Source organism: Oryctolagus cuniculus, chromosome 12, assembly GCF_964237555.1.
Source record: "Oryctolagus cuniculus chromosome 12, mOryCun1.1, whole genome shotgun sequence".
Classification (NCBI taxonomy): Eukaryota; Metazoa; Chordata; class Mammalia; order Lagomorpha; family Leporidae; genus Oryctolagus; species Oryctolagus cuniculus.
In genome coordinates, this window is record NC_091443.1 from 71640443 (window position 1) to 71665274 (window position 24832).

At 44.5% G+C, this 24832-nt stretch overlaps 1 protein-coding gene across 2 annotated transcripts in view; it reads right to left on the reverse strand.

Moving 5' to 3' along the window:
* Positions 1–4077: 4077 nt before the first annotated feature.
* Positions 4078–24832, reverse strand: part of SHC4 (SHC adaptor protein 4) — a 142738-nt gene continuing 121983 nt past the window's right edge. The window contains exons 10-13 of one of the 2 annotated variants that reach the window (XM_070054157.1): positions 17475–17654; positions 12451–12704; positions 6844–7026; positions 4078–6394 (exon numbers count right to left, since the gene is read on the reverse strand). In XM_070054157.1, the coding sequence (XP_069910258.1) occupies positions 6239–6394; positions 6844–7026; positions 12451–12704; positions 17475–17654 (773 nt within the window). In that variant the 3' untranslated portion in view covers positions 4078–6238. The remainder of the gene's footprint in view (positions 6395–6843; positions 7027–12450; positions 12705–17474; positions 17655–24832) is intronic. The other variant, XM_008269042.4, reaches the window with a different exon arrangement.

Consider the following 24832-nt stretch of genomic DNA (forward strand, 5'->3'; position numbering starts at 1 on the left):
AGCAAGGGATTATTTGTGGAACATTGGGTAAATGTTTGTCTTGCATTCTGGACACACCTGTGAGTTGGGTGGGACTCTTACCTTTAACCAACTTGTTTATACTTCAATGTCTCATTATTGAGGAGATGGGATTCCTCCCACTAACAAGGTTGTAAAGCTGAGCCAAACCACCCTTACTTCTTTTTCCTGCCTTCTCTTTAGTGTCAAAGCTATCAGATCCAAGCAATGCCACCATGGGAGGGACATCCAAAGCGCTATCATCAAGGAGTTCTCTCTCCAAAACAGCATTGAACTCAGAGTAAGAAGATGCAAGTTAGGCCGGCGCCGCGGCTCACTAGGCTAATCCTCCGCCTTGTGGTGCCGGCACACCAGGTTCTAGTCCCGGTCGGGGCGCCGGATTCTGTCCCGGTTGCCCCTCTTCCAGGCCAGCTCTCTGCTGTGGCCAGGGAATGCAGTGGAGGATGGCCCAAGTGCTTGGGCCCTGCACCCCATGGGAGACCAGGAGAAGCACCTGGCTCCTGCCTTCAGATCAGCGCGGTACACCAGCCACGGTGGCCATTGGAGGGTGAACCAACGGCAAAGGAAGACCTTTCTCTCTGTCTCTCTCTCTCTCTCACTGTCCACTCTGCCTGTAAAAAAAAAAAAAAAAAAAAAAAAAAAATGCAAGTTCCAGCTCTCCCACCTATTTGCTTTTCTCCACACCTTATTTAACACTCAAAACCCTCAAACTCCTTATCTGAAAACAGGAATAATACCTGCTTCTCAGTATTGTGGGAAAGATGAAAGGAGATTGTGTGAAAAGAGCTTTTAAAATGTAGAAACACTATTTAAAATTATTTCATCTATTGTGTTTCTTTGTATTATGGCTTACTGGACTAGACTGTATACTGGGATCTGAACCAGTAAAGAAAAAGCAAGACAGTACAATCACTACCATGCAAATACTAAGGTGTTCTGAAAGTGGGTGGCAGAATTGAAGGGTAAGGTTTGCAGAGGATGACAGGGGCATATGGAATGAGACAAAGGACTACACAAATGATACAGCTCTATGAGAACAGGAAAAAAATAGGAAAATGCTAGAGATGAAACCAGAACTAAGAAAGACTGCCTCATGATTTGTAATATATTCAACAATATTTTTTTGAGCAAACAAGTACTTAAGACCAACCCCTGTTATAGGAGTTCGTTTAACACTGACATTGTGGTCAAAATGTCTGCTTTCCCCAAGCCCATTCTCACAGAATCTTCTCACACTCATGGCTACCACAACCTCACCACTGTCACCATTCCATGTCCCCTCCCCCAGTTCTAGTCATAGATCAAGAGTGAGCACCAGACCAACGTGGGACAATCATATTCCATCCCAGATGACTAGGCCTCTATGAAACAGAGTAAAGAAGTAGTCATATAAAAGAGAAGCAACATTTTTTTTTATTATTTAGAGAAAGGTCTTCCTTCCGTTGGTTCACCCCGCTAAATGGCCGCTGTGGCCAGTGTGCTGCGCTGATCCGAAGCCAGGATCCAGGTGCTTCCTCCTGGCCTCCCATGCGGGTGCAGGGCCCAAGCACTTGGGCCATCCTCCACTGCCCTCCCAGGCCACAGCAGAGAGCTGGCCTGGAAGAGGGGCAACCGGGACTAGAACCTGGGGTGCCGGCGCTGCAGGCGGAGGATTAGCCTAGTGAGCCACGGCACCAGCCAAGAAGCAACGTTTTATTACACTTGTCTGTATTATGTGGGAGATGTGCTGCCTCCCTGTGTCATATATACATCCCAGGTAAGATCATGAACTTCTGCCATTCATCATAGATCTGCTGCATTTCTGCACTTTGAAATGCCTGACAGTTCACTTTTCCTTGGATTCTGTGATACCTGAACTTTAAAGAAAAATACTGTTTGACTTAAGCTGACTTGGCTCATATAGCAGTTCAAAAATGTCCTCCCAAAGTTGGTGTCTATCTGGAACTTCAGAAGGTGACTTTATTTGGAAATAGACTTTCTCAGTTGTAATTACTTAACATGAGGTCACACTGGATTAAATCTAATGACTGGTGTATGTATGTGAGACATGGAGGCACCAGGAGAAGACAGTTCTGTGAAGATGGAACTGGAGATTGGAGTTATGTTGCCATAAGCCAAGGAATGTGTTGGAAGGTTTTTTCCCTGAAGCCTTTAGAGAGAGCATCCCTTGACTGTAGACTTCCAGCTTCTGGAACTGTGAACATGAGCTTCTGTTATTTTAAGCCATCTAGTGTGGCTAACATTTTGTTGAAGATTTCACATCTCTATTCAAGGGGATATTGGTCTATAGTCTGTGGTATTTTTGTTTTTGTACTATGTCTGCTTTTGATGTCAGAGTAATATTAGCTTCAAAAAATAAATTGAGAAGTGTTCCCTTCTCTTTAGAGTTCTGGAAGTGGTCACATAGCATTGGTGCTAATTATTTAAGTGATAGAGTTGTCCAGTGAATCCATCTGAGCCAAAATTTCTTTCAGAGATTTTTAATTTTGAATTCAATTTTTCTTAATAGTTAAAAGGTTACTCAAATGATCAGTTTCATATTGAATGGTATGTAGTAGTTTAGGCTTTTGGAGGAATTGGTCTGTCTCATCTAAATTGTTCAATTCATGTGTATAGAATTTTGTGTAGCATTCTCTTATTCCTTTTGTCTGTAGGTCTGCGGTAGTAACCTCTCTTTCATTCCCACACTAATAATGTTATTTGTTCCATTGGCAAAATTATAACAATCTACAGATAGGTTAAGGGCCTACTAACGCTAGAGCACATAGAAGCATACCAATGAAGGAAAGAGTCTTTTTTAACCTCATATAAGATAAGCTCAAAAAGATTAAATAGCAATGAATTTAACATTAATGTGTGTATATTTAAATATCTTCCACATTTAGAGATGATATGTCTCATATATGTGCATGACATAGTAAGAAATTATCTCATACTGTAATCTATGTGGATCTATGATTCCAATCATAAAAGGCAGTGACATGAGGTTCATTATTTTTCCAGATAAAACCCTGGGAAGAAAATGGAAAAATTAATAGAAGGACTTGCAAGAGCATGAAGATCGAAGATTAACAGTATCTAAGAATTAATGTATTTGAAGTTATTCTTGACCAAAATAACCAAACCTCAAAATACAGTTTATTGGGTTTTTAAAATTAATTAATTAATTTGAAAAGCAGAGTTACAGAGGGGCAGAGGCAGAGAGAAAAGTCTTCCATCTGCCAGTTCACACCCAAAATGTCCGCAATGGCCAGAGCTGGGCAAATCTGAAGCCAGGAGCCAGGAGCTTCTTCCAGGTTTCCCAAGTGGGTGCATGGGCCCAAGCACTTGGGCCATCTTTTGCTGCTTTCCCAGGCCATAGCAGAGAGCTGGATCAGAAGTAGAGCAGCTGGGACTTGAACCAGTACCCATATGGGATGCTGGCACTGCAAGTAGCGGCTTTACCCCTGCACCACAGCGCCAGCCCAGCTTATTAGGTTTTTCATAATGAAAATTTGGCATTTTTGCTGTGGCTCATATAGAGTTAACTGAATACATGGACTTTTTCCTCTGCAAACTGGCTTTAGCTTATTAGCTAATCCAAACCATCTCCTTTGAGGAGCTTAACTGTCTCAAAGTTTTTAGTACTGGATGTGTTCTGTTTGCCCTTCCAGATCTCCCTCTACCCTTCTCCCTCCTTCTCTGTGTCCCAAGAGGCTGGCCTTTTGGATTGTATCTAGTAGCTCTATCTTCAAGTTGCTTGGGCCAGGTGGGAATCCCATTAGGGGAGCAGAGGGTGAGCAGATAAAACTCAGGTTAAGACTCCTAGCTGCCTCTCCGAGTCACCAGGACTGTTCTCTCTCTAGATTCGGTGACCGCTCTCTCCCATACATTCTCCTCTGGTCCCAGGACACTGCACTCTCCCCTGTGGTTTCCCTACATTCTGCCCACACCTTTGTAAATTGCCTGTTTGTTAAACTCTCCTCATATTACCCGATTTAAGTGAGCCATCTGTTCCCTCCAGGTTCCTGAAATCGCCTACATATGATAGATTTTTCCAAAACCAAAACATTAGACATATTTTATCAACTGTCAGAAAGCAATAATCATTTATTTTTTTAAAAAAGGTCATTTACAGGTATTTATAGACAAATGGATTTACACATTAAGACAGTTGAAGAATGTGAGATTAAAACAGCATGCAGACATTCCTTTTTGTTGGTATTGTTTTATCTGTGTCTGTGAGAATTCTAAGTGCAGTATTTGCTCACCTAACTACTATATCATGACAGTTAAATACTGATTATCCATGTGTACTGTTCACACCATTTATACTCTGCATCTACTGTATCAGAACTCTTTCTCGCTACCCAGTTAACATCTGCTCAGTCAGACTGAGACACAGCCCTACCCTGTCTCTGATAAATGTGGTTAAGTTTCTATCATCTATATTCATACTGATCCTCTTTAAGAGGAAAAATGATGAACTAAGGTAGATAGAAAACTAATGAAAAACACACATTATTTTCTAGTTGTATAAAAGGCAAAAACCTAAGAAATCACTGGCAGTAGAAATAAAATGAAATTATAGCTTTTACATAAATATATTAGAATCCAATGTGTTTGGTTTCTAGTGATATCTATCTGAAAGAAATTTCCAATATTTTACTTAAAACTGAACAACTATAATGATCATAACCACAAAGATTAAGCTGAATCTACATAGCTAAAATGAAATGAACTTAAAGCAATTGTCTGGTAACAAAGGATTTAAAAAAAAAACATACTATAGTAATGATCTTATTTCTATACGCAAAGGCAAATAAAGGGCTGAAACGATTTTCTGCTACTCAAACCAACTCCACTTCTATCATCATTATCTATATTATTCCAAAGTTGCAATGTTTTCAACAGAAAGGCTTGAGGTCTAAACTATGCAAATGTTGCATCATTCAGTGATTACAGTCAAAGAAAATAACCGATTTTAACCTTAGCTATATAGACTGGTTATCAATATTGACTCCTAGCGAATCAAAAACTTGCTTTTTTTATAGATTCATACTATGTTAGGTCTGAAGTGGATCTCAGAATTCAACTAGCTCAGCTTCCTCATCTTATAGACAAGAAAACTGGAATCCAGACAGGTTTGGCAGCTTGCTCAAGGTCTCACTGATGAGCTCCAGCCCAGTGCTTTCTCCTACATAACACTGCCATCATTATTTTGCCAGCTGATACACATGTGACACACATTTCCAACTGTTGCATTCACTATGTTTCTCCACTTTGGTCATATTTAGAAAAGGTGTTAGGACACATGTAGGTGACAGACTTTGATTCAATGGCAGCCAATCAAAAGAAAATGTCCCCACACTTTCAAATTTTGTGCTTTCAATAAGCATGGAACCGATGTAGATATTGAATATGAAGAACACGGGTTTTGTTTGTCATCTCTTAAACCTATGTACTTTGAGTCATGTTTTGGGGCAGAGAGAAAGGGAGAATGTGATGAAACCAGAAATGATGGATGGATCTGATCTCTTTAGTTTGTCTCATGCTGTATGCAGACGGTCCCAGCGGTAAAGACTGAGAAATACTGGGCCAAAGACTCTAGCCCTCAATCCTTTAACTAGTAAATGGGATGGACTAGCACTTTCAAGGGCTTCTGATTTGATTCCATGGCATAGACACAGTCTGAATTCAATGTCATATTTATTTTAACATTGCAGTGAAAAATGCCACTAAACAGAAAATGTAATAAAGTTAATAACTATCAAGCAAATTGCTCCCTAATATTTTTTTTGCAGCAAGAAAAACCTCCTTTTTGGCAAATGGTTCTGTAGTTATAGAACATGAAGACACTTAAAACTAAGATCCCCAATATGAAAATGTCCCTAAGTTATCAAGTTGAAAGGCACATACACAGCCCCAGAAGTTCAAGTTGTCTTTAGCATGTGAAATTTTAATTGTGCTTTTAGCTTGTTATTAATGCAATATGACCTTTAAAAAGTGACATCCGTGCATATGTATAATTTCTTTTCACATGGATCGATCCTCTTCCTCTTTTCTGAAGATCAACTTTGTTAGTTCTTTATTTTATAAAGGACCTAGTCCAGGATGGTCTCAGGAAGATGCACTTTGCAGTTCGTGCTCTATTTTATCTAGAAAACAGTTTGAATTCTCCTTGTGTCCTAGCACAAAATGGAGTTTCTTGAAAGATCAGTGTGATGGTGCTGCAATATTGTCATTTCTTAGACTGCAAAAGCCCTGGAGTATTATCTTTCCTCACTGGTTGTTTAAGGCTTACTTCGCTTCCAGAAGAGACGATTGGCAAACTGTTATCCATATGGTATCTGATAAGGTGGCCAACATTATCAAACACGTGATCCTTGGTCCTCACCTTGAAAAGGAAGAACAAATATACTTCGATTAAATGACAGTATTTCTTCTGAAAGTTGTAAGGAATCAGAAGGAGGGGTCGGCATTGTGACGCAGTGGGTTAAGTCATGGCCTGTAGCACCAGCATCCCTCACAGGTGCTGGTTGGAGTCCCGGCTCCTCCACTTCAGATCCAGCTCCCTGATAATATGCCAGGAAAAGCAGCAGAGGATGGGCCAAGTCCCTGGGCCCCTGCACCCATGAAGGATACCCAGAAGAAGCTCCTGGCTCCTGGCTTCGGCCTGGCCCAGCTCAGGCCATTCTACATTATCCCGTCCTATCAGAAGCAGGTCATCTGGGGAAGTCATACCCCTCCTTGGACACTCCAGACAAGTCCTATCCCTTCCAAGAAGGTCCCTTCCCACAAATATCCTAAGAGCTGATTCACAGATATCTGCTGCACAGCGCTTACTGTCTGCTTGCCGAAGGGGCTCAGTTTTCCAAGGCCACGCCTTCTCCTGAGGAATTTCCCCAGCATTTCTGCACCCTCGCGCTGTGCGTGCCCAGCAGACGCAGATGACTCCCCATCGCAGCTCCCCTGGCTCGGCAGCCTGGCTGTGCACGTGCTTCCTTTTGGAGGTGGCTGGGGACCATCCTGGAGAGGTAAGGTGTGCAGCCAGGGAGCATATTTTATATAATTCTGTCAGCTCTCCTACGAGGGATTCTTTGTGTTCTCTCTAGATCATGGGTTTTGGCATTTTAAACATGTCACACACATACACATACTTATTGGAATAACCGTTAGATATGAATTGGATAACAGGATAGTACCAGGGTTAAATTTCCTAATTTTGATCATCGCATCATAGCTATGAAAAAGAATATCCCTGGGGCTGGCACTGTAGCGCAGAGGGTTAAAGCCCTGGCCTGAAGCGCCGGCATCCTATATGGGCACTGGTTCTAGTCCTAGCTGCTCCTCTTCTGATCCAGCTCCCTGCTATAGCCTGGGAAAGCAGTGGAAGATGGCCTAAGGGTGCTGGTTCTAGTCCTAGCTGCTCCTCTTCTGATCCAGCTCCCTGCTATTGCCTGGGAAAGCAGTGGAAGATGGCCCAAGTGCTTGGGCCCCTGCACCTGCATGGGAGACACAGAAGAAGCTCCTGGCTCCTGGCTTCAGATGGGTTCAGCTCCGGCTGTTGTGGCCATCTGGGGAATGAACCAGCGGATGGAAGACCTCTCTCTGTAACTCTGTCTTTCAAATAAATAAATAAATTTTTTAAAAAAGAAAGAAAAAGAATATCCCTCTTCTTAGTAATTACATATTCAAGGATTTGGAGGAAATCAGCACAATGGCTTCAACTTAGTCCCCAGTGCTTCAAATCTTGTGGAAATTATTTCCTGCCCCATCTCCTCGCCACCCCACGCTAAATCAGATGGCAGACAGTGCCTGCCTGCACTTGGAATCCCCATTCGCTCTGCCCTCCCGCCTCAACTTCTCCCGACTCAGTTCTGGTTCAGGTTTCCACTACTTCTTCCGCAACTGCTTTCTCTGTCTCTGACGCTCCCTCTTCTCTAATTGATCCTGCATACACATGTCAAGTTAATCTCTGCAGTACAGAGATTATAAACAGGCCACTCTCTGGCTGAATACACTCGATGTTTTAGTGTGCTGGGGGTAGGAGGAGGAGGTCAGCGCTGAGAGTTTTAAATATTTGGAATATTAAACAGCGGAAAGTTCAAATAAAATTCCGATCTTGTGGCTTCTTTGGAAGAACCCCATCTGTTCCCACTGGGCCTCTACTTGGTGTGGCAGTGTCCCCCTGCCCAGGGACTTGTGCTGCCCAGCTCCACCCGGCCCACCACACTGTGCTCTCTCCTGCATCTGCCCAGCTTTACAATGCTGGACCCTGCAAACGTGGGCAGCTGGGCTCCACCCACATAGGCTGTGTGTGTGTGTGTGTGTGTGTGTGACATTGTGGTAAGAAAAAAACTGAAACATGAGATCTACCCTCTTCATAGATTGTTAAGTGTGCAATGCAGTATTGCTAACTCTAAGCACAGCATTGTACAACAGGGCTCAAGGACTTTTTCCTCTTGTGTGACCAAGGCTCCACACCCAGTGAACAGCAACTCCTCATTTCCCCTCCCCTCACTGCCTAGCAACCACCATTCTACTTTCTGAGTTTGCTTCCTTGTGGGTGGAACAATAAAGCATTTGTCCCTCTGTGATTAGCTTATTTTACTTGATGTATTCTCTCTAGGTCTTGCTCTCTTTTTTTAAATCTTCCTCTCCCTCTCCCCCGTCTCCCTCTCCCCCCCTCCCCCTTCTTCCCTCTTCTCTCCCCCCTCTCTCTCCCTCAGAGGGACAGAAAGACAGAGAAATCTTCCATCTATTGGTTCACTCCTCAAATGCCTGCAACAGCCAGAGCTGGGCCAGGCTGAAGCCAGGAGTCCAGAACTCAGAATGAGTATTCCATAGGGTGGCGGCATCCAAGTACTTCCACCATCATCTGTTGTTTCCTGGGTACCTTAGCAGGACCCTGGACTGGAAGCAGAGGAGCTGGGACTTGAATTATCACACGAATACAGGATGTGTATCCCACAATGCCCACCCCTCTTTGGGCTTCGTTACTATGATGCTCACTTCCTTCTCCAGATTTGAGGAATTCGGGGCAATCCATGGTTTCTTTATGCTTTCTCCTCCCGTTCTCTGTCCTTTTTGGACTCCCATAATGCACATACTGGTATTGGCATTAGATTGGTATCCCATAAGTTCCTTAGGTTTCATTCATTTTTTTTTTCGTTATTTTGTTTGTTTCCCTGTCTGGATAATTTTAAATAGCCCATCTTCAAGTTCAGTGATTCTTCTGCTTGATGAAGTCTGCTGTTGAACCCCTCTAGTGAATTTTTCTGTCCTGTTATTGACTTTATCTATTTGTTTGAGAGGTAGAGTTACAGACAGTAGGGAAAGACAGAGAGAAAGGTCTTCCATCCATTTGTTCACTCCCCAAATGGCCACAATGGCCAGAGCTGCAATGATCCGAAGCCAGGAGCCAGGTGCTTCTTCCTGGTCTCCCACGTGGGTGCAAGGGCCCAAGGACTTGGGCCATCATCTACTGTTTTCCCAAGCCAGAGCAGAGAGCTGGATTAGAAAAGGAGCAGCCAGGACTAGAACGCATGCCCATATGGGATGCCAGGGCCAAAGGCGGAGGATGAACCCACTGTGCCATGGCACTGACTCCCTATTGTTGTATTTTGCAACTCCACAATTTCTGATTTTTTAAAAAGTATTTATTTTTTTTATTTGAAAGGCAGAGCTACACAGAGAGGTGCAGAAAATGAGAAAGAGACAGATCTAGCTATCTAGCTATAGGTCCACTCCCCAAATGACTGCTGGGCCAGGCTGAAGCCAGGAGCTTCTTCTGGGTCACCCACGTGGGTGCAGGGGCCCAAGCATGTGAGCCATCTTCTGCTGCATTCCAAGGTGTATTAGCAGGGAGCTGGATTGGAAGTGGAGCAGCTGGGACTAGAACCGGTGCCCATATGGGATGACGACACCGCAGGCAGCAGCTTAACCTGCTGTGCCACAGCGCCAGCCCCTCTGATTGCTTTTTGTTATCTTTCATTACTAATATTCTCATTTTGTTCTGGATTGTGTTCTTGAGCTCATAGAGTACCTTTAGGATGACTATTTTGAAGTCTTTGTCAGGTAATTTATATATATCTTTGTTTCAGGGAGATAGGTTTCTTTAAGATTTATTTTGTTCTTTTTGAACCATGTTTGCTCTCATGTGTCTCAAAACGTGGGATCCATGCGTTTAAAAGCACTGCAGGGCCGGCACCATAGCTCACTTGGTTAATCCTCCACCTGCTGCGCTGACATCCTATATGGGTGCTGGGTTCTAGTCCTGGTTGCTCCTCTTCCAGTCCAGCTCTCTACTGTGGCCCGGGAGGGCAGTGGAGGATGGCCCAAGTGCTTGGGCCCTGCACCCACATGGGAGACCAGGAGGAAGCACCTGGCTCCTGGCTTTGGATTGGCGCAGTACACTGGCTGTAGCGGCCATTTGAGGGGTGAACCAACGGAAGGAAGACCTTTCTGTCTCTCTCTCACTGACTATAACTCTACCTGTCAAAACAACAACAACAACAAAACAAAACAAAACAAAACACCAGCTGCCTCTCCCAGTATCAACTGGCTTCATATAAGGGGACACCGTCATCTCAGACCAGCTGGAGTTTCAAGAAGTTTTACAACCTTTTGAAGAGGGATGTGACCTCTCTGGGCCTGTATGATCAATTTTTGAATTACAGAGGCTTGCTAGTTTCCAAGGATTTGCAATCCCTTGCCCCCTCTGGTGTCCTTTTGTGGAACTGCAACTGCATGTCCTTTGGCGCTACAGCAGCAAGCCACACCGTTCTCTCTAGTTCTCAGTGGCCACCGACGTCTGAACTGCGACAGGCAGGGCAGACACCGGTCCATCAAGCAGTCCTGCATCCAAAAGCCAGAGAGCTGGTGGCACTTGGCTTCTCTCCTCCCTCCTGAGGGAGAAGCCTTATATTGTGCACACGCTCCTGCCCACACTGAGGAAGGGCAGCTGCTTCCCTGTACTCTGTCCTCAGTGGCACCCGGGCGTCCGAACCCTGCTGGTTCCACCAGGGCTTTGAAGGAGGCCAGATGGAAACCAGTTCCTCAGGCAGCCCGCAAAAAGCCAAGCCATGGCTGCACACTCCACTCTACTCTTCCCCCACCGCGAGAGAAGTCGTGCGTCCAGGCATTTTCTGCAGGCACTGAGCTGTGCTGGCTCAGGAAAGGGATGGACGCTGCCAAGGTGAACTTGCTCTCCTTACGCAAGTCAACGTGACTGTTTTCAGCCTTATGCTTACCTGGGTATTACACCTTCTCGACTGGATTCTGCAATTCTCATGACGCTATTTTGGTCCATCTAAGTTGTTAAATCAGTGTTTCTGTGGGTGAATGAGGGCTGGGACTTCCCCTTCTGCAATCCTGATGATGTCACCGCCCACACAGGTTTGGATTGTATCCAATTGCCAATGGCCTGCCCCCACCCCCGCACTATCTGGCCATTCAGGCAGCTTACTCCACATTACGTCCCACGGGGCGGCTCCAACCTGCCTTTGCTGGATCATTTTTCTGTCTTGATGGTGCCCTCTGCTCCAGCCATACACCTTCTATTGGCTTCATAACATTCTGTCACTCTGTCTGCTCCTTTAGTCCCTTCCCTATATTCTGAATGTCCCCATTCTTAAATCACGCCCTCTTTTCAATGTTTATCTTATGTGTCAGACCCCATAAGGAGCCTTCTCACTTTGCCTCAACCAGAGCAACCTCTCGATCCTGAGTCATACCATGATTCTTCGGTTGAACCATCCTTAACTCATTCATCCTTATAATTATTTAAGCACCTGTTTCATGGAACCATAGGCACCCTGACAGTAAGAACTACATACGCAGGGCCAACACTGTGGGGTAGTGGGCTAAGTCTCCACATAGTTTCAGTCCCAGCTGCTCCTCTACCGATCCTGCTCTCGGCTATGGCCTGGGAAAGCAATGGAAGACGGCCTGGGTGCTTGGGCCACCACACCCACGTGGGAGACCCAGAAGAAGCTCCTGGCTTCGGATTGGCCCAGCTCTGCCCGTTGCAGCCATTTGGGGAGTGAATCAGCAGATGGAAGACCTTTCTCTCTCTCTCATTCTGTAACTCTACCTCTCAAATAAATAAATAAATAAAATCTTTAAAAAGGAAAAAAGGACTACATATGTGATACTGAGCATCATGACCTGTGGGTCCCTTAACTTCCTCATATCACATATTCCTTCACTTTGTGGAACTGAACTGAGGCAGGCAGGAAGAGGCCATCCTCTACCTGATGACCCAGCGTGGCTTCCCGCTCTCACGCCTCCCCTGCTCTCTATTTAGCACTTCCTGCACCAGCTGGAAGGTTCAAGAGACATTAAACACTTAGCCTCGGACACTATCCAATGCCAGTTTTAGAAACCACTCAGGTTATTCTTAACAAAACACCCCACCCTGTGAACCGTGTCATGCGAAGCTGGTGATACCTTGCCTTCAGGATCCACCAGGAGCAGATGTTTCGCCTGGCCTCCCTGGAGTCCACTCAGCACATACTGGCCAGGGGAGGTTGCACTCTCTCGAACCAAAAAGTCCCCGTCCTTAACCAAGAGGCTCTCTGCCGCCTTCCTGCTCAGCTTGCCATGGTAACACTCTTCATTCCACAGCTGCTGCTTAATGTGTGGCAAGGAATGCGAGCTGGCAGGCTGGGCTGTGGCACCTGGTTGAACAGTTTCTGGTGTCTCTGAAATCAGAACACAAAGAAGGTCATCACCACGTTAGCCTTCATCCATCCATCCTCAAATACGACTTGAGGTCCTATTGCGTGCTGGGCACTGTTTAACTAAGCCCATTCCTAAACAAATGAGGTTTTTGCTTTCAGAACTCCCCACAGTCTCTCACTTAATGGTTGATCCAAACATTGCCTTTGGCTTCTGTTACCAGCAAAGGCTCGCCCATGTGCAAGAATTTTCCTTTCAGATCAGAAATGGAACTGGCCCATGAGAACTGCTTTTATAACTGCAGAGAGAGGTTCTTTATGTCCCAAGGGCTGCTTGTGAAAGAGAAAAAAAAGCCTTATCCTGCACCTAGACTACAGATAACTCCTACAGTGTTCCCAAACTCTATGAAAATAGCTATGGTAACTCTGGACCATGTCCATGTTTGAGCATTTGGGATTTTTATAACCAAATCAGTGCTGAACTTCTGGACATTGTCCTGACCAGAAATTTCAAATCTTTGCTAACCCTCACAGCATTCCTAGTAATTGATCACTCAGCTTTGTGTCTTTCACGTGTATGGACAAAACAGACTTGATGAGCTAAAAGCAAGCAAAACTTCAGGGACACAGGTCTGAGGCAGTTCCCCCAGGCTCTGCAGAATAAGTGTTGTCTAGAGTTGAGAACACTGGTGATGAGAAATGGTCTACAGGGTAAGCATCAAAAAGCCGGTGAGCTGGTGGCACCGCTTTAAACTCACAGTGACAGTAACTATTGTGTAGTTCCTGCGGATTATGAAAGCCCATCTGAATGCTTCACATCCATTGTACTGCTTAATTCTCAAAATTAGACAGACAAGGACCTGGGTCTTCACACAGAGGTTACTTAGCCAAAGTCACAGGATTTGAAATAAAGTCTATCTGATTCCAAAGCCCAGGTTCTCCAAACTCTAAGGCCCTTGCCTTGCATGTAAAATCTTTCAGTTCCCAGAACTTGTCAAGCCATCTACTTCTGCAGTGCCCACAAAGATCTCTAGTAGATGATGAGGCTCTCAAGATGCCAGGAAGCATCTCCAGAAGCAATGACATAAAATTCTTACATCTGAATCCAGGAAAAGAAAAGCTGTGCATTTAATGTGACAAATTTACTGGGAAAAATAACCATAGAGACCAGGCTTTATACAGTCCACCCTCCAGGTCCACAGTTCTACATCCCCAGATTCAACCATGCTCGGACTGAAAATATATGAAAAGAACTTTTTGTCTCATCAAACTTGTGGAGACTTATTTTTTTCTTGTCATTGTTCCCTACACAATCCAGTAAAACAACCACTACATATCATGTTCATTGTATTAGGTAATATAAGTAATTTAGAAATGACTTAAAGCACTCAAGAAGATATGCATAGGTTGTGCCAATACTACACCATCTTATATAAGACCCTGGAGCATCCACAGATTCCAGGGTTGGTGGGAGATGCTGAACCCACTTCCTGCAGTTCTAAGGGATAACTAAATGCACTGTGAAACGCAGGAGATCTTTCTCATAGAAACCAACCTTCACCTCTATTAACACAAAGGTCCTTATCCAAAGGTTTCACAAATGGGAAACTTGCTTGGCTCTGAGTTTGACAACTTATATATATGACCACCCCCGAAAGTCGTTAGCATAGGCAAGCAGCGCCTGTAGATGTAGACACAGTTCAATTCTATTAATATGTTCTAATTTCGTCCCTACTTAAGAACTTCTTTCTGCATAACACAGTTATGATGCAGCACTCTCAACTATATCTTTCAAAAATATATCCTTCTTCGAAATCTAATGACTGGAAACATTCTCCTCTACAAGCAAGTATTTCCATTGTTGCCAGGAAAAGCCTGATGAAACATGTCCAGATTTGATGAATAATCCTTATAGCTGGCCTTGGTGTGCCTGCTTTCCAGCACGATGGAGACCTTCTAATGAGTAACTCTGTCCATCTGTGTGTGTTTACTTGGGTGTGGATGTGTGCTTGTGTGCATGTGTGTGTGTGTGTGTGCACAGTTTAGTGCATGATGGCTTCTGGTTTATTCTGAGATTATGGTGAAGCACTTTTGGACAAGGACAAAACAAAAGAAAAACAGACATTATATCATCTTGAAAAGAGGCACTAGATCATGGGCCAGCCAGAGGATGTGGACAATGTTTTCCTAACATAGTTTCCCAAATTAGCAAAAAGACAAGATACACTGTGCCGGGAGATTTCAATCATCCAAACATTTGCTGAAAATCTAATTCTGCTAAAAGCACACTATGTGACAGATTTTTAAAATTATGTTTTACTTTTTAAAAATATTTACTTTTTTAAAAGATTTATTTTATTTGAAAGTCAGAGTAACCGAGAAGGAGAGGCAGAGGCACACAGAGAGAGAGACAGAGAGATCTTCCATCCACTGGGTCACTCCCCAAGTGGCCACAATGGTCAGGATTGGGACCGGCTGAAACCAGGAGCTTCTTCTGGGTCTCCCACATGGGTGCAGGGATTGGGCCATCTTCCATTGCTTTCCCAGGCACATTAACAGGGAACTGGATTGGAAGTGGAGCTGCTGCGACTCAAACCAGTGCCCATATGGGATGCTGGCACTGCAGGCCGGGGCTTTAACCCACTGTGCCACAGCACTGGCCCCTTGCCTTACTTTTAAAACCTAGGGTCTAGAAACTTTCTTTTCCCAAAAAGCTATCTCTCTAAAATATTTAAACTTATCCACACAGAATATTTCACATTCAACAGTTGAGTTCTGCTTACTGCAGGAGTCTGAATGCTTCATATCCCACCACCCATCAGACAAGATGTTCTCTGTGGTGGACCTGAGAAGCACCACCCAAATCCCCCTTCAAGAAAGGACTAATTGCCCCAGGTGTCACTTCCCAGTTTACTAGCAATTCAAGGTCTGTCTCAGCTGCCACGGGCTTATCCACCCTAGAATGGCCCACATACAAAGACTGGCATAACCCAGGGATAAAGACCCAGCCACTTCAATCCAATGTGGGACACTTGACAGACCACACAGGCTCCCTTGTACTTCCATCTCCCCTCTATCCAGCCCTCCCCCTGGCTTCCTAACATTGATGCCCATAAGGACCCTACATGTCAAGTTTTCTCTTAGTATCTACTTCTAGAGGATCTAACTTGGTTGGGTTGGGTACCAAGAATGATCCCAGAATGTCTCAAAAGAGACGGACCATTTGCCCCCGCCTGACAATGAAGATTCTCTTCATCTAGAGAATTAAGGCAGTCTAGTGAAGCCCAAGTGCAACAGAATCTCCTTTACAGTGCTGCCTGCCACCCCAGCCACACTGGAAAGTTGCCTTTGGCAGCTCTGGAGAAACTCGCTGGGCTGGGGAAAGGGCTTTCTCAGAACTGGCTCTCCATTTCTGGAGCAAACCAAATTTGAGACCAAGCCAATCTCTGAACCCAACAAGCTTCAATATTTTATAAAAAGCATTTCTGTTTATTTATTTTTCAGTTGATTGTAGGCCTTTGGCTTGTTCTGCTCTTATTTATTTATGTTCCTGTTTATGCATTTACCCCTGGAAGCAATTCGGCAGGAAAATTCTGTTTGTCTTATTGTATCTTACCACAGTATAAGGCTGCAGAAAGGAGCTATCTCATTTTAGTGTTGTATAGATGACTTATCAAGGGGTTAGGAAATGAATAAAATTAATACCATCATTACATAAAACAGAAATAGTGGCCATTGTTGCTCATGCAAATAAGCAAAATCTCCAGTGTTTAACAGCCTTCCTACAGCAAAAGCACACAGCAGAAACCAAAATGGGAGTCAATTTAAAATATTTGAAAGGATTATTCAAAAAACCTTGAAACCTAAAACATTTAAAACATTTCCACAAAGTTCTGATCTATATTAACTGAAGTGAGAGACTGAGGTGAAGAAAGAATCCCTGTAACTCTAAAAATGAGGGCTCCCTTTAGGGGGCCCGCACTGTGGCATAGCCAGCAAAGCTGCCACACCGGCATCCCATATGGGCACCCACTCATGTCCCCGCTGCTCCACTTCTGATCCAGCTCCCTGCTAATGCACCTGGGAAAGCAGTGGAAGATGGCCCAAGTGCTTGGACCCCTGCACACACGTGGGAGACCCAGAAGAAGCTCCTGGCTCCTGACTTCAGATAAGCGCAACTCCAGCTGTTGCAGCCAATTGGGGAGTGAATCAGTGCATGGAAGACCTCTCCCTTGACCCATCCCTCCCTCCCTCTCTCTCTCTCTCTGCCTCACCTTCACTCTCTGTGTAACTCTGACTTTCAAATAAATAAATAAATCTTTTAAAAAAAAATGAGAGACAGGTAATGTAAAAGATATGTTCAGTCCTAATCCCTGGTACCTGTGAATGTAACCTAATTTGGCAAGAAAGCCTTTGCAAGTGTAATTCAATTACGAATCTTGAGGTGAGATGGTCTTTCATGTGATCACCTCAGCTCTCCTAAATCCAATGACTTGTCCTCTAGGAGAGAGGGGGGTGTGAGACGCAGAGACACGGGGCGGGTCCTCTGAGGACTGATGCATCTCTAGGCCAAGGAGCATGAAGAATTACTGCAGCAGCCGGAAGCAAGAAGAGGGGTGGGACAGATCCCCTTCCAGAGCCCACAGAAAGAACTCATCATGCTAACACCTTAATTTCAGACTTCCGCCCCCCAGAACTCTGAGAGAATAAATTTCTCTTCTTTTCAGATACGCAGTTTGTGGCCATTTGTTATAACAGCCCAGAAAACTAACACAGGCAGTGAGTAGGACTTACTTCCACGATGCCATGAGTTCCCCGGTGGCTGACCTGAGCTCTGATCTCTGGCACAGCCAAGTGTGCTTTGAAGAGCCTGCGTGTTAATGTAGCAAGGGTCGTCAAAGAGGTCCACTCGACACGTGTGCTTCATTAATGAGGCCTCTCGTGGGAACGGCACTCCTCGCTCATGGGTGTTACCTGTAGTAATTAGGAGTGACCAATGCATTACGTTCTTGTTTTTTAAGTCATAAATCTAAAATCCTGTTTGTACATAGGCTGTATAGGATGCTAAAATCCTTGTCCATCCCAAAGATTGAACTTGACCCATAAAACCAACATAAGCACCAGTCTTTGAGGGAAAGCCATCCTCTCATTGCCCTCCCCTCAGCTGACCAACTGCCTCAACAAACAGCACGAACATACATGCAACACCACTCCAAGTGGTTGCCCCAAAATCAGCAAAATAAGCGTGCAATATTCAACTACAGTAGTTGTTATAAACTCTTATTAAAAAATGCATGACTTCATTTGAAATTCTTAAATTAATTTTATAGTAAATGAATGAATAAAATTCTTAAGGTGGGGAGGGGGCATCTGGCTTCTCTCTATGCCCTCAGTTTCCTGTTTTCCAGCTCGGTCTTGCCCTGGTGGCTGTTATTTCAATTCTGTTAATCAGTGGGAAGCAATCAACCCTCAGGTCTTCCACTCTCCATTCAATTTTACATACTGTGGCTAAAAGGATCTTCTTAAGTCTGCAAATCTGATCATATGGTGTTTCTTGGAGGTTTAAAGACCCTTTAATTGTTTCTCCTACTCTCTAACAAGCTGCAGGGTCTGCTCTGTCTTAGCTTCTCTTCCCACTGTCTCCTTTGCAGTTCTACTGGGCACCACACTGGCGCTGAGGGATGAACCGGACTGGAAGGCCCATCTCCTCTGTGACAGGACCTTCCATCCCCACCTCCATCACTGTCATCCTTCACACGTCAGTTTAAACATCTGTCTTCAAGAGAACCTTCCCTGACCCTCCAGACTGGATGACATTTCTCTGCTTCCCTAGCAGCTGGTACTCAACCTTCGAAGGCCCCATTTACAAGAGTAAGCTGGGGCCAGTGCTGCGGTGTAGTAGATGAAGCCTCCACCTGCAAGGCCAGCAACACATACGGGTGCCGGTTCTAGTCCCAGCTACTCCTCTTCTGATCCAGCTCTCTGTAAATGGCCTGGGAAAGCAATGAAAGATGGCCAAAGTCCTCGGGTCCCTGCACCCACATGAGAGATCCAGAAGAAGCTCCTGGCTCTTGACTTTGGATTGGCCCAGCTCCAGCCATTGTGGCCATTTGGGGGGTAAACCAGTAGACCTCCATCTCTGTCTCTCCCTCTGTATGTAACTCTGCCTTTCAAATAAATAAATCTTTAAAAAAGAGTCATTAATTCTAGCATCATGCTATCATTTGTTTAATGTCTGGTTGCATGCAGACTGCAGGTACCATGAAGGCAGGAATCCTGCCTGCGTTGGTCATGGCTGCAACCTCTGCACACATCTGGCACACCAGTTATGGAACTCATGGATTCTAGGACCATAGCTCACTACCCAGAGCATGAAGTACCCTGGACTGTCCAAATGGATCTAAGAAAGCCAAGATAGAACTTTTTGCTTTTGTTTTTCTAAAGTCCATTTATCATTTTGGCCAGATATCAGATATGGACCAGGATCACCCCAAGGCTGCCCCTAGAGTTGTGACAGTCCATAGTCTGACCATAAAACATGAGTCCTTCTATTGCTTCAGTCATTCAACATCATCATGAGGTCCAAGAAGGACCAAGCCCATATAGGATTTCACCTCATGATGAACAGCGCTCAGGTTCTTGTAATTCACAGATGGAAACCCAACAGTCCACCAAGCAGGGGAAGCCCAGTCAGGAGGCTGGTGACCTGCTGCTCCTTTACTGCTTGTCTGTCAGCTGGGACATGTCGTCTTGTCACACACATGCTCTTGTTGGCATGCAAGGCGTCCTGAGAGAGCAGTGGGCTTTCCACAGAGGGAGGGGTTAGCACAGCGCTTCATTTATGCACCCGACAGTTTCCATTTGCTAGGCTAAGTGGATTTATGATTTATCTAGTTTACACTAAATCTACTTTCAGCAGATGACAAGTGGTTAAAAGATCACTGCAAAGAAACCAAGGATTGAAGACAATCCTTTTACTCCTAGGGCAAACTCCTCCTTAGCAGCATCATGAGCTCATAAGCAACAATGATCTAATGGGATCAGAATTTGACCTCCTGAAAGTTAAAACTACCAAGGTTTGAAATGTAGATTTACAGCTATTTTCTTTATCAGCAAATATACACTGGGCCTTGAAATATAATCTGATAGTATCCAGCTGTTGTCATCAGCAGTAATTGTTTTCAAAGATTTATTTGAAAGGCAGAATGACAGAGGAGGAGAGGATGAGATGGAGACAGAAACACAGACAGAGAGATCTTCCATTTGCTGGTTCATTCCCCACAATATCTAGTGCTGGGTCAGGCTGAAGCCAGGAGCCAGGAACTCCCTCTGAGTCTTCCATGTAGGGTGGCAGGGGCACAAGTACTTGAGCCATCATCTGCTGCTTCCCAGCCACATCAGCAGGAAGATGGATCAGAAGCAGAGTAGCTAAGACTTGAACAAGCACCCTGATATATGGGATGCAGTCATCCCAAGAGGTGACTTAACCCACTGCACCACAGTGCCAGCCCCCAGTAGGAACTTTTTAAAATATGTTTATTTATCATCCACTCTAACTTCACAATTTTTATACTTTTGCATCTTATAATAATGCAAAATATATTAGTACATGTGTATATAACTTATACATAAATAAGTTATTGAATAATCATTTATTTAGGAGTGCCTGCCTATAAAAATTTACTGAGAGTGTGTATGATCAAAAGTGCTTGGGGGTGCATAGCAGTTTAGACACTGATTATAATGCCTTCATCTCAAATCAGAGTGCCTGGGTTAAATTCCTGGCTCTAGCTCCTGATTCCAGCTTCCTGGTCATGCTGACCTGGGAGGCAGTGATGATGGCTCAATCAGTTGAGTTCCTACCACCCATATGGGAGACCTAGATTGGGTTCTTGGCTGCTGGCTTTGGCCCAGGCCCAGTCCTGGCTGTTGTGGGCAGGTATGGAGTTAGCCAGAGGATTTGAGAGCAGTGCTCTCCTTCTCATTCCCTTGCTTGCTCTTTCTTTCTCTCTACCTCTCTAGAAAAAACGTGCTTGCAAATGTCTAAGAGGTCTGCTTCTAAATTCATAAGAACCTGAGTTAAAATACCAGTGATATCTCCTACTATCGGTGTGCCTGGAGAAGTTAATTAATGTTTCTGATACTCAGTTTTCATACCTGTAAAATGGGGATGCCTAGATTCAAGTACAGCTAGTGACGACAAAGTGGAATAAACCTGGTGAGACACTGAGCACAATGCTTGCCTAAAAGTAGGGATTTAATCAATATTATTCATGGATGCTTGACCTCTGAACACAATGTGGACCTCTTACTACAATGTCCTCGCCTCCCTTTCTTTATCTAACTCCTGTTTGTCCTTTAAGACTCTGCTCTGGGGGCCGGCACTGTGGTAGGTTAAGCCCCCGCTTACAGTGCCAGCATCCCATATGGGTGTCAATTCAAGTTCCAGCTATTCCACTTCTGATCTAACTCTCTGCGTATGGCCTGGGAAAGCAGTGGAAGATGGCCCAAGTGCATAGGCCCCTGCACCCATGTGGGAGACCTGAAAGAAGCTCCTAGCTTTGGATTGGCTCAATTCCGGCTATGTGGTCATTTGGGAAGCAATCCAGAGGATGGAAGACCTCTCTCTCCATCTGTAACTCTGCCTCTCAAATAAATAAATCTTTATTATTTATTTCTAGACAGTTCTGAATCTGTCTCCTTGAAGAAGTCTGCCCTGTGGCTTTCTCTCCTCCAGGTTGGGTCAGGTGCCCTTTCGTAATATAATGGGCAGCGCTCTTGGCCTCTGTTTCCTTGCCCATCTTTCACATCACTGCTGCCTCCCAGGGTCTGCTTTAGCATGAAGCCGAAGTCAGGAGCTGGAGACAGGCACTGAACGCAAGCACTCCAATTTGGAATACAGGCATCTTAACCATTAGGCCAAATGCCTACTCCTAAGGAAGTATTTTAAACTAGAACGGGTGTCTCTGTATATCTTCTGGATTTTCAGTGCCTGGGATGAAGCAAATGCTCAAAAGAAAAACAGTTATCAGCTGAATGAATGAATGAATGGCTACCCAGCTATCCTTTCTTAGCCTGTTTGATCTCATCGTGCTCGCGCTCGCTCTCTCTCTCTCTCTGAAGATTTATTTATTTGAGAGGCAGAGTTACATACAGATAGAGGGAGGGAGAGACAGAGGGAGAGGCATTTTGGTTCACCCCCAAAATGTCTGCTACTGCCGGAGCTGAGCCAGTCTGAAGCCAGGAGCCAGGAGCTCCCTCAAGGTCTCCCACATGGGTGCTGCAGCCCAACCAATTGGGTCATCTTCCACTGCTTTCCCAGGCCATAAGCATAGAGCTGGATCGGAAGTGGAGCAGCCGGAACTCAAACTGGTGCCCATATGGGATGCCAGTGCCTCAGTCAGAGACTTAACTGACTACGCCACAGCACGGCCCCCCCAACTAAGAATTTTCTATTTCATTTTTTCAATTTTTGAGATAACATTTTTAATTTACATTATGATTAAAAGCCTTAATGCTCCACTAAATAAGAAATTCAACAAATAAAAAGTAAAAAAAAAAAAAAAGCCATAGTTCAGCAAGACTATAGGCAAGGGCTATAAACGATAATTAAATGAAAATATGTCCCATGGCGCCGTGGCTCACTTGGCTAATCCTCTGCCTGCGGCGCCGGCACCCCAGGTTCTAGTCCCGGTTGCTTCTCTTCCAGTCCAGCTCTCTGCTGTGGCCCAGGAGGGCAGTGGAGGATGGCCCAAGTGCTTGGGTCCTTGTACCCGCATGGGAGACCAGGAGGAAGTACCCAGCTCCTGGCTTTGGATCAGCACAATGCCAGCTGTGGCGGCCATTAGGGGAGTGAACCAACGGAGGGAGGACCTTTCTCTCTGTCTCTCTCTCACTGTCTAACTCTGCCTGGCAGAAAAAAAAAATGAAAATATGTCTATTTAACGCATATACAGTAAATTTTAAGTCATAGATAATTAAAACTGTAGTAGTATATCATTCTTAATTTGACAAAGATTTAAAATAAAGTTTGACAAAACACTATATATGCAGGAAAACTGATAAACACAGGAATTGCAGCCATTTTTTTCTTTTTTTGTTTCTTAGTTGTTTTTTTGTTGTTGTTTTTTGTTTTGTTTTGTTTTTTTAAGATTTGTTTATTGGCCGGCACCGTGGCTCAATAGGCTAATCCTCCGCCTGCAGCGCCGGCACCCTGGGTTCTAGTCCCGGTCGGGGCGCTGGATTCTGTCCCGGTTGCCCCTCTTCCAGGCCAGCTCTCTGCTGTGGCTCGGGAAGGCAGTGGAGGATGGCCCAAGTGCTTGGGCCCTGCACCCCATGGGAGACCAGGAAAAGCACCTGGCTCCTGGCGCCGGCCACGGCAGCCATTGGAGGGTGAACCAACGGCAAAGGAAGACCTTTCTCTCTGTCTCTCTCTCACTGTCCATTCTGCCTGTCAAAAAAAAAAAAAATTTGTTTATTTATTTGAAAGAGTTCCACAGAGAGAGAAGAGGAGGCAGAGAGACAGATCTTCCATCCGCTGGTTCACTCCCCAATTATCTGCAATGGCCAGAGCTGCACCTATCCGAAGCCAGGAGCCAGAAGCCAGAAGCCAGGAGCCAGGAGCTTCTTCCTATCTCCTATGTGGGTGCAGGGGCCCAAGGACTTGGGCCATCTTCTACTGCTTTCCCAGGCCATAGCAGAGAGCTGGATCAGAAGTGGAGCAGCCGGGACTAGAACCAGCGCCCATATGGGATGCCGGCACTGCAGGTGGCAGCTTTACCTGCTAGCCACAGCGCCAGCTACATATTGTGTGGTTTTTTTTTTTTTTTTTAATTTTAGCTCCCACATTCAAGGGAGAACATTCAATATTTGTCTTTCTGTGTCTGGCTTATTTCACTCAACATGATGTCCTCCAGTTGCAACCATTTTGATGCAAATGATAGAATTTCATTCTTTTTATAGCTGAATAATATTCCATTGTATGTGTTTTATATATATATACACACACAATTTTCTTTGTCTATTCATCATCATTATAAATGATGATGACACCTCGGGGACTTTATCACGTTCTCAAGACCCTGAATCAGCCTTTACAACAGGGTGCAGACTCAGCGGCCCCTCACAAAGCACTGGCCGGGGCCGACCACACCAGCTCACCAGCCCAAAGGGTGACACAAAGGCAGCAGTGTCTATACCCATCCTCTCCTGAAAATCTCCACTCCTTTTTTTTTTTTTAATATGACAATATTTGTCAATGTTGTCTTAAATTAGAAAATAAAGAAAGATATTCTGTCCCATACCTTTTCATAGTTCTGGGCTACAGTGTTTGGGTGATGGGAGCTTAGTCACACACATGACCTTATATATCCCAAAAATCCTTTACACCAATGATAACTTGGAGAACAAGCCAACCTGTCTGAGATTTTTGGCAGAAGATAAATATATCCACAGTGTAAATACTGTGAACAACAGAATTTTAAAGTCTAAGCCCTTAGGATTTGTGGAAATTTAACATCTTTTTTATTAAAAATATCAAATTTCCGTTTTAACTGGAAGGTTAGGGAAACATTGTTCTACTTTGCTGGTTAGTTTTTTCATAAGGGAATCTAGCATCAGGTATAGAGATCTTTTCTACAGCCACTGATGAATAAAATTATCTCCTTCAATAGCCAGGAGCTTATTGCAATATTTATAATAAACCTGGAATTCATATTCTAAGCCAATATTTGAATAAATAAGTGTATTGGAGGAAAAAGTCAAATCTTATTGAAAATATTTGTATAGTTGTCTCTCAAATGCTTACATATGAATCCGGGGAAAGCCTGAAAAACTATGTTTTTGCTATTCTGGCAATTGTTATTGATTTGCTCATCGGTCAAGAATTTCACGTTCCCTTTTAAAGGTTTGCCTACATCGTCCCAAGCAGGTCCAAAGATAGGAACACTTTATTTATAGGAGTTGTGGTATGAAAGAACGATGTTGTGGGAACTCCCTCTTAGCACAACAGGAGGAACCCTGTCCCGTGCTGGCCCTGGTACACGTGCTGAGTTCTCCCATCCCGCCATGGCTTTGGTGGCTGTTTGGGGAGATGGTTTGCCAGCAGGCGGGTTCCCCAGAGGAATTTAGAACTTGCATTGCTGTGACAACAA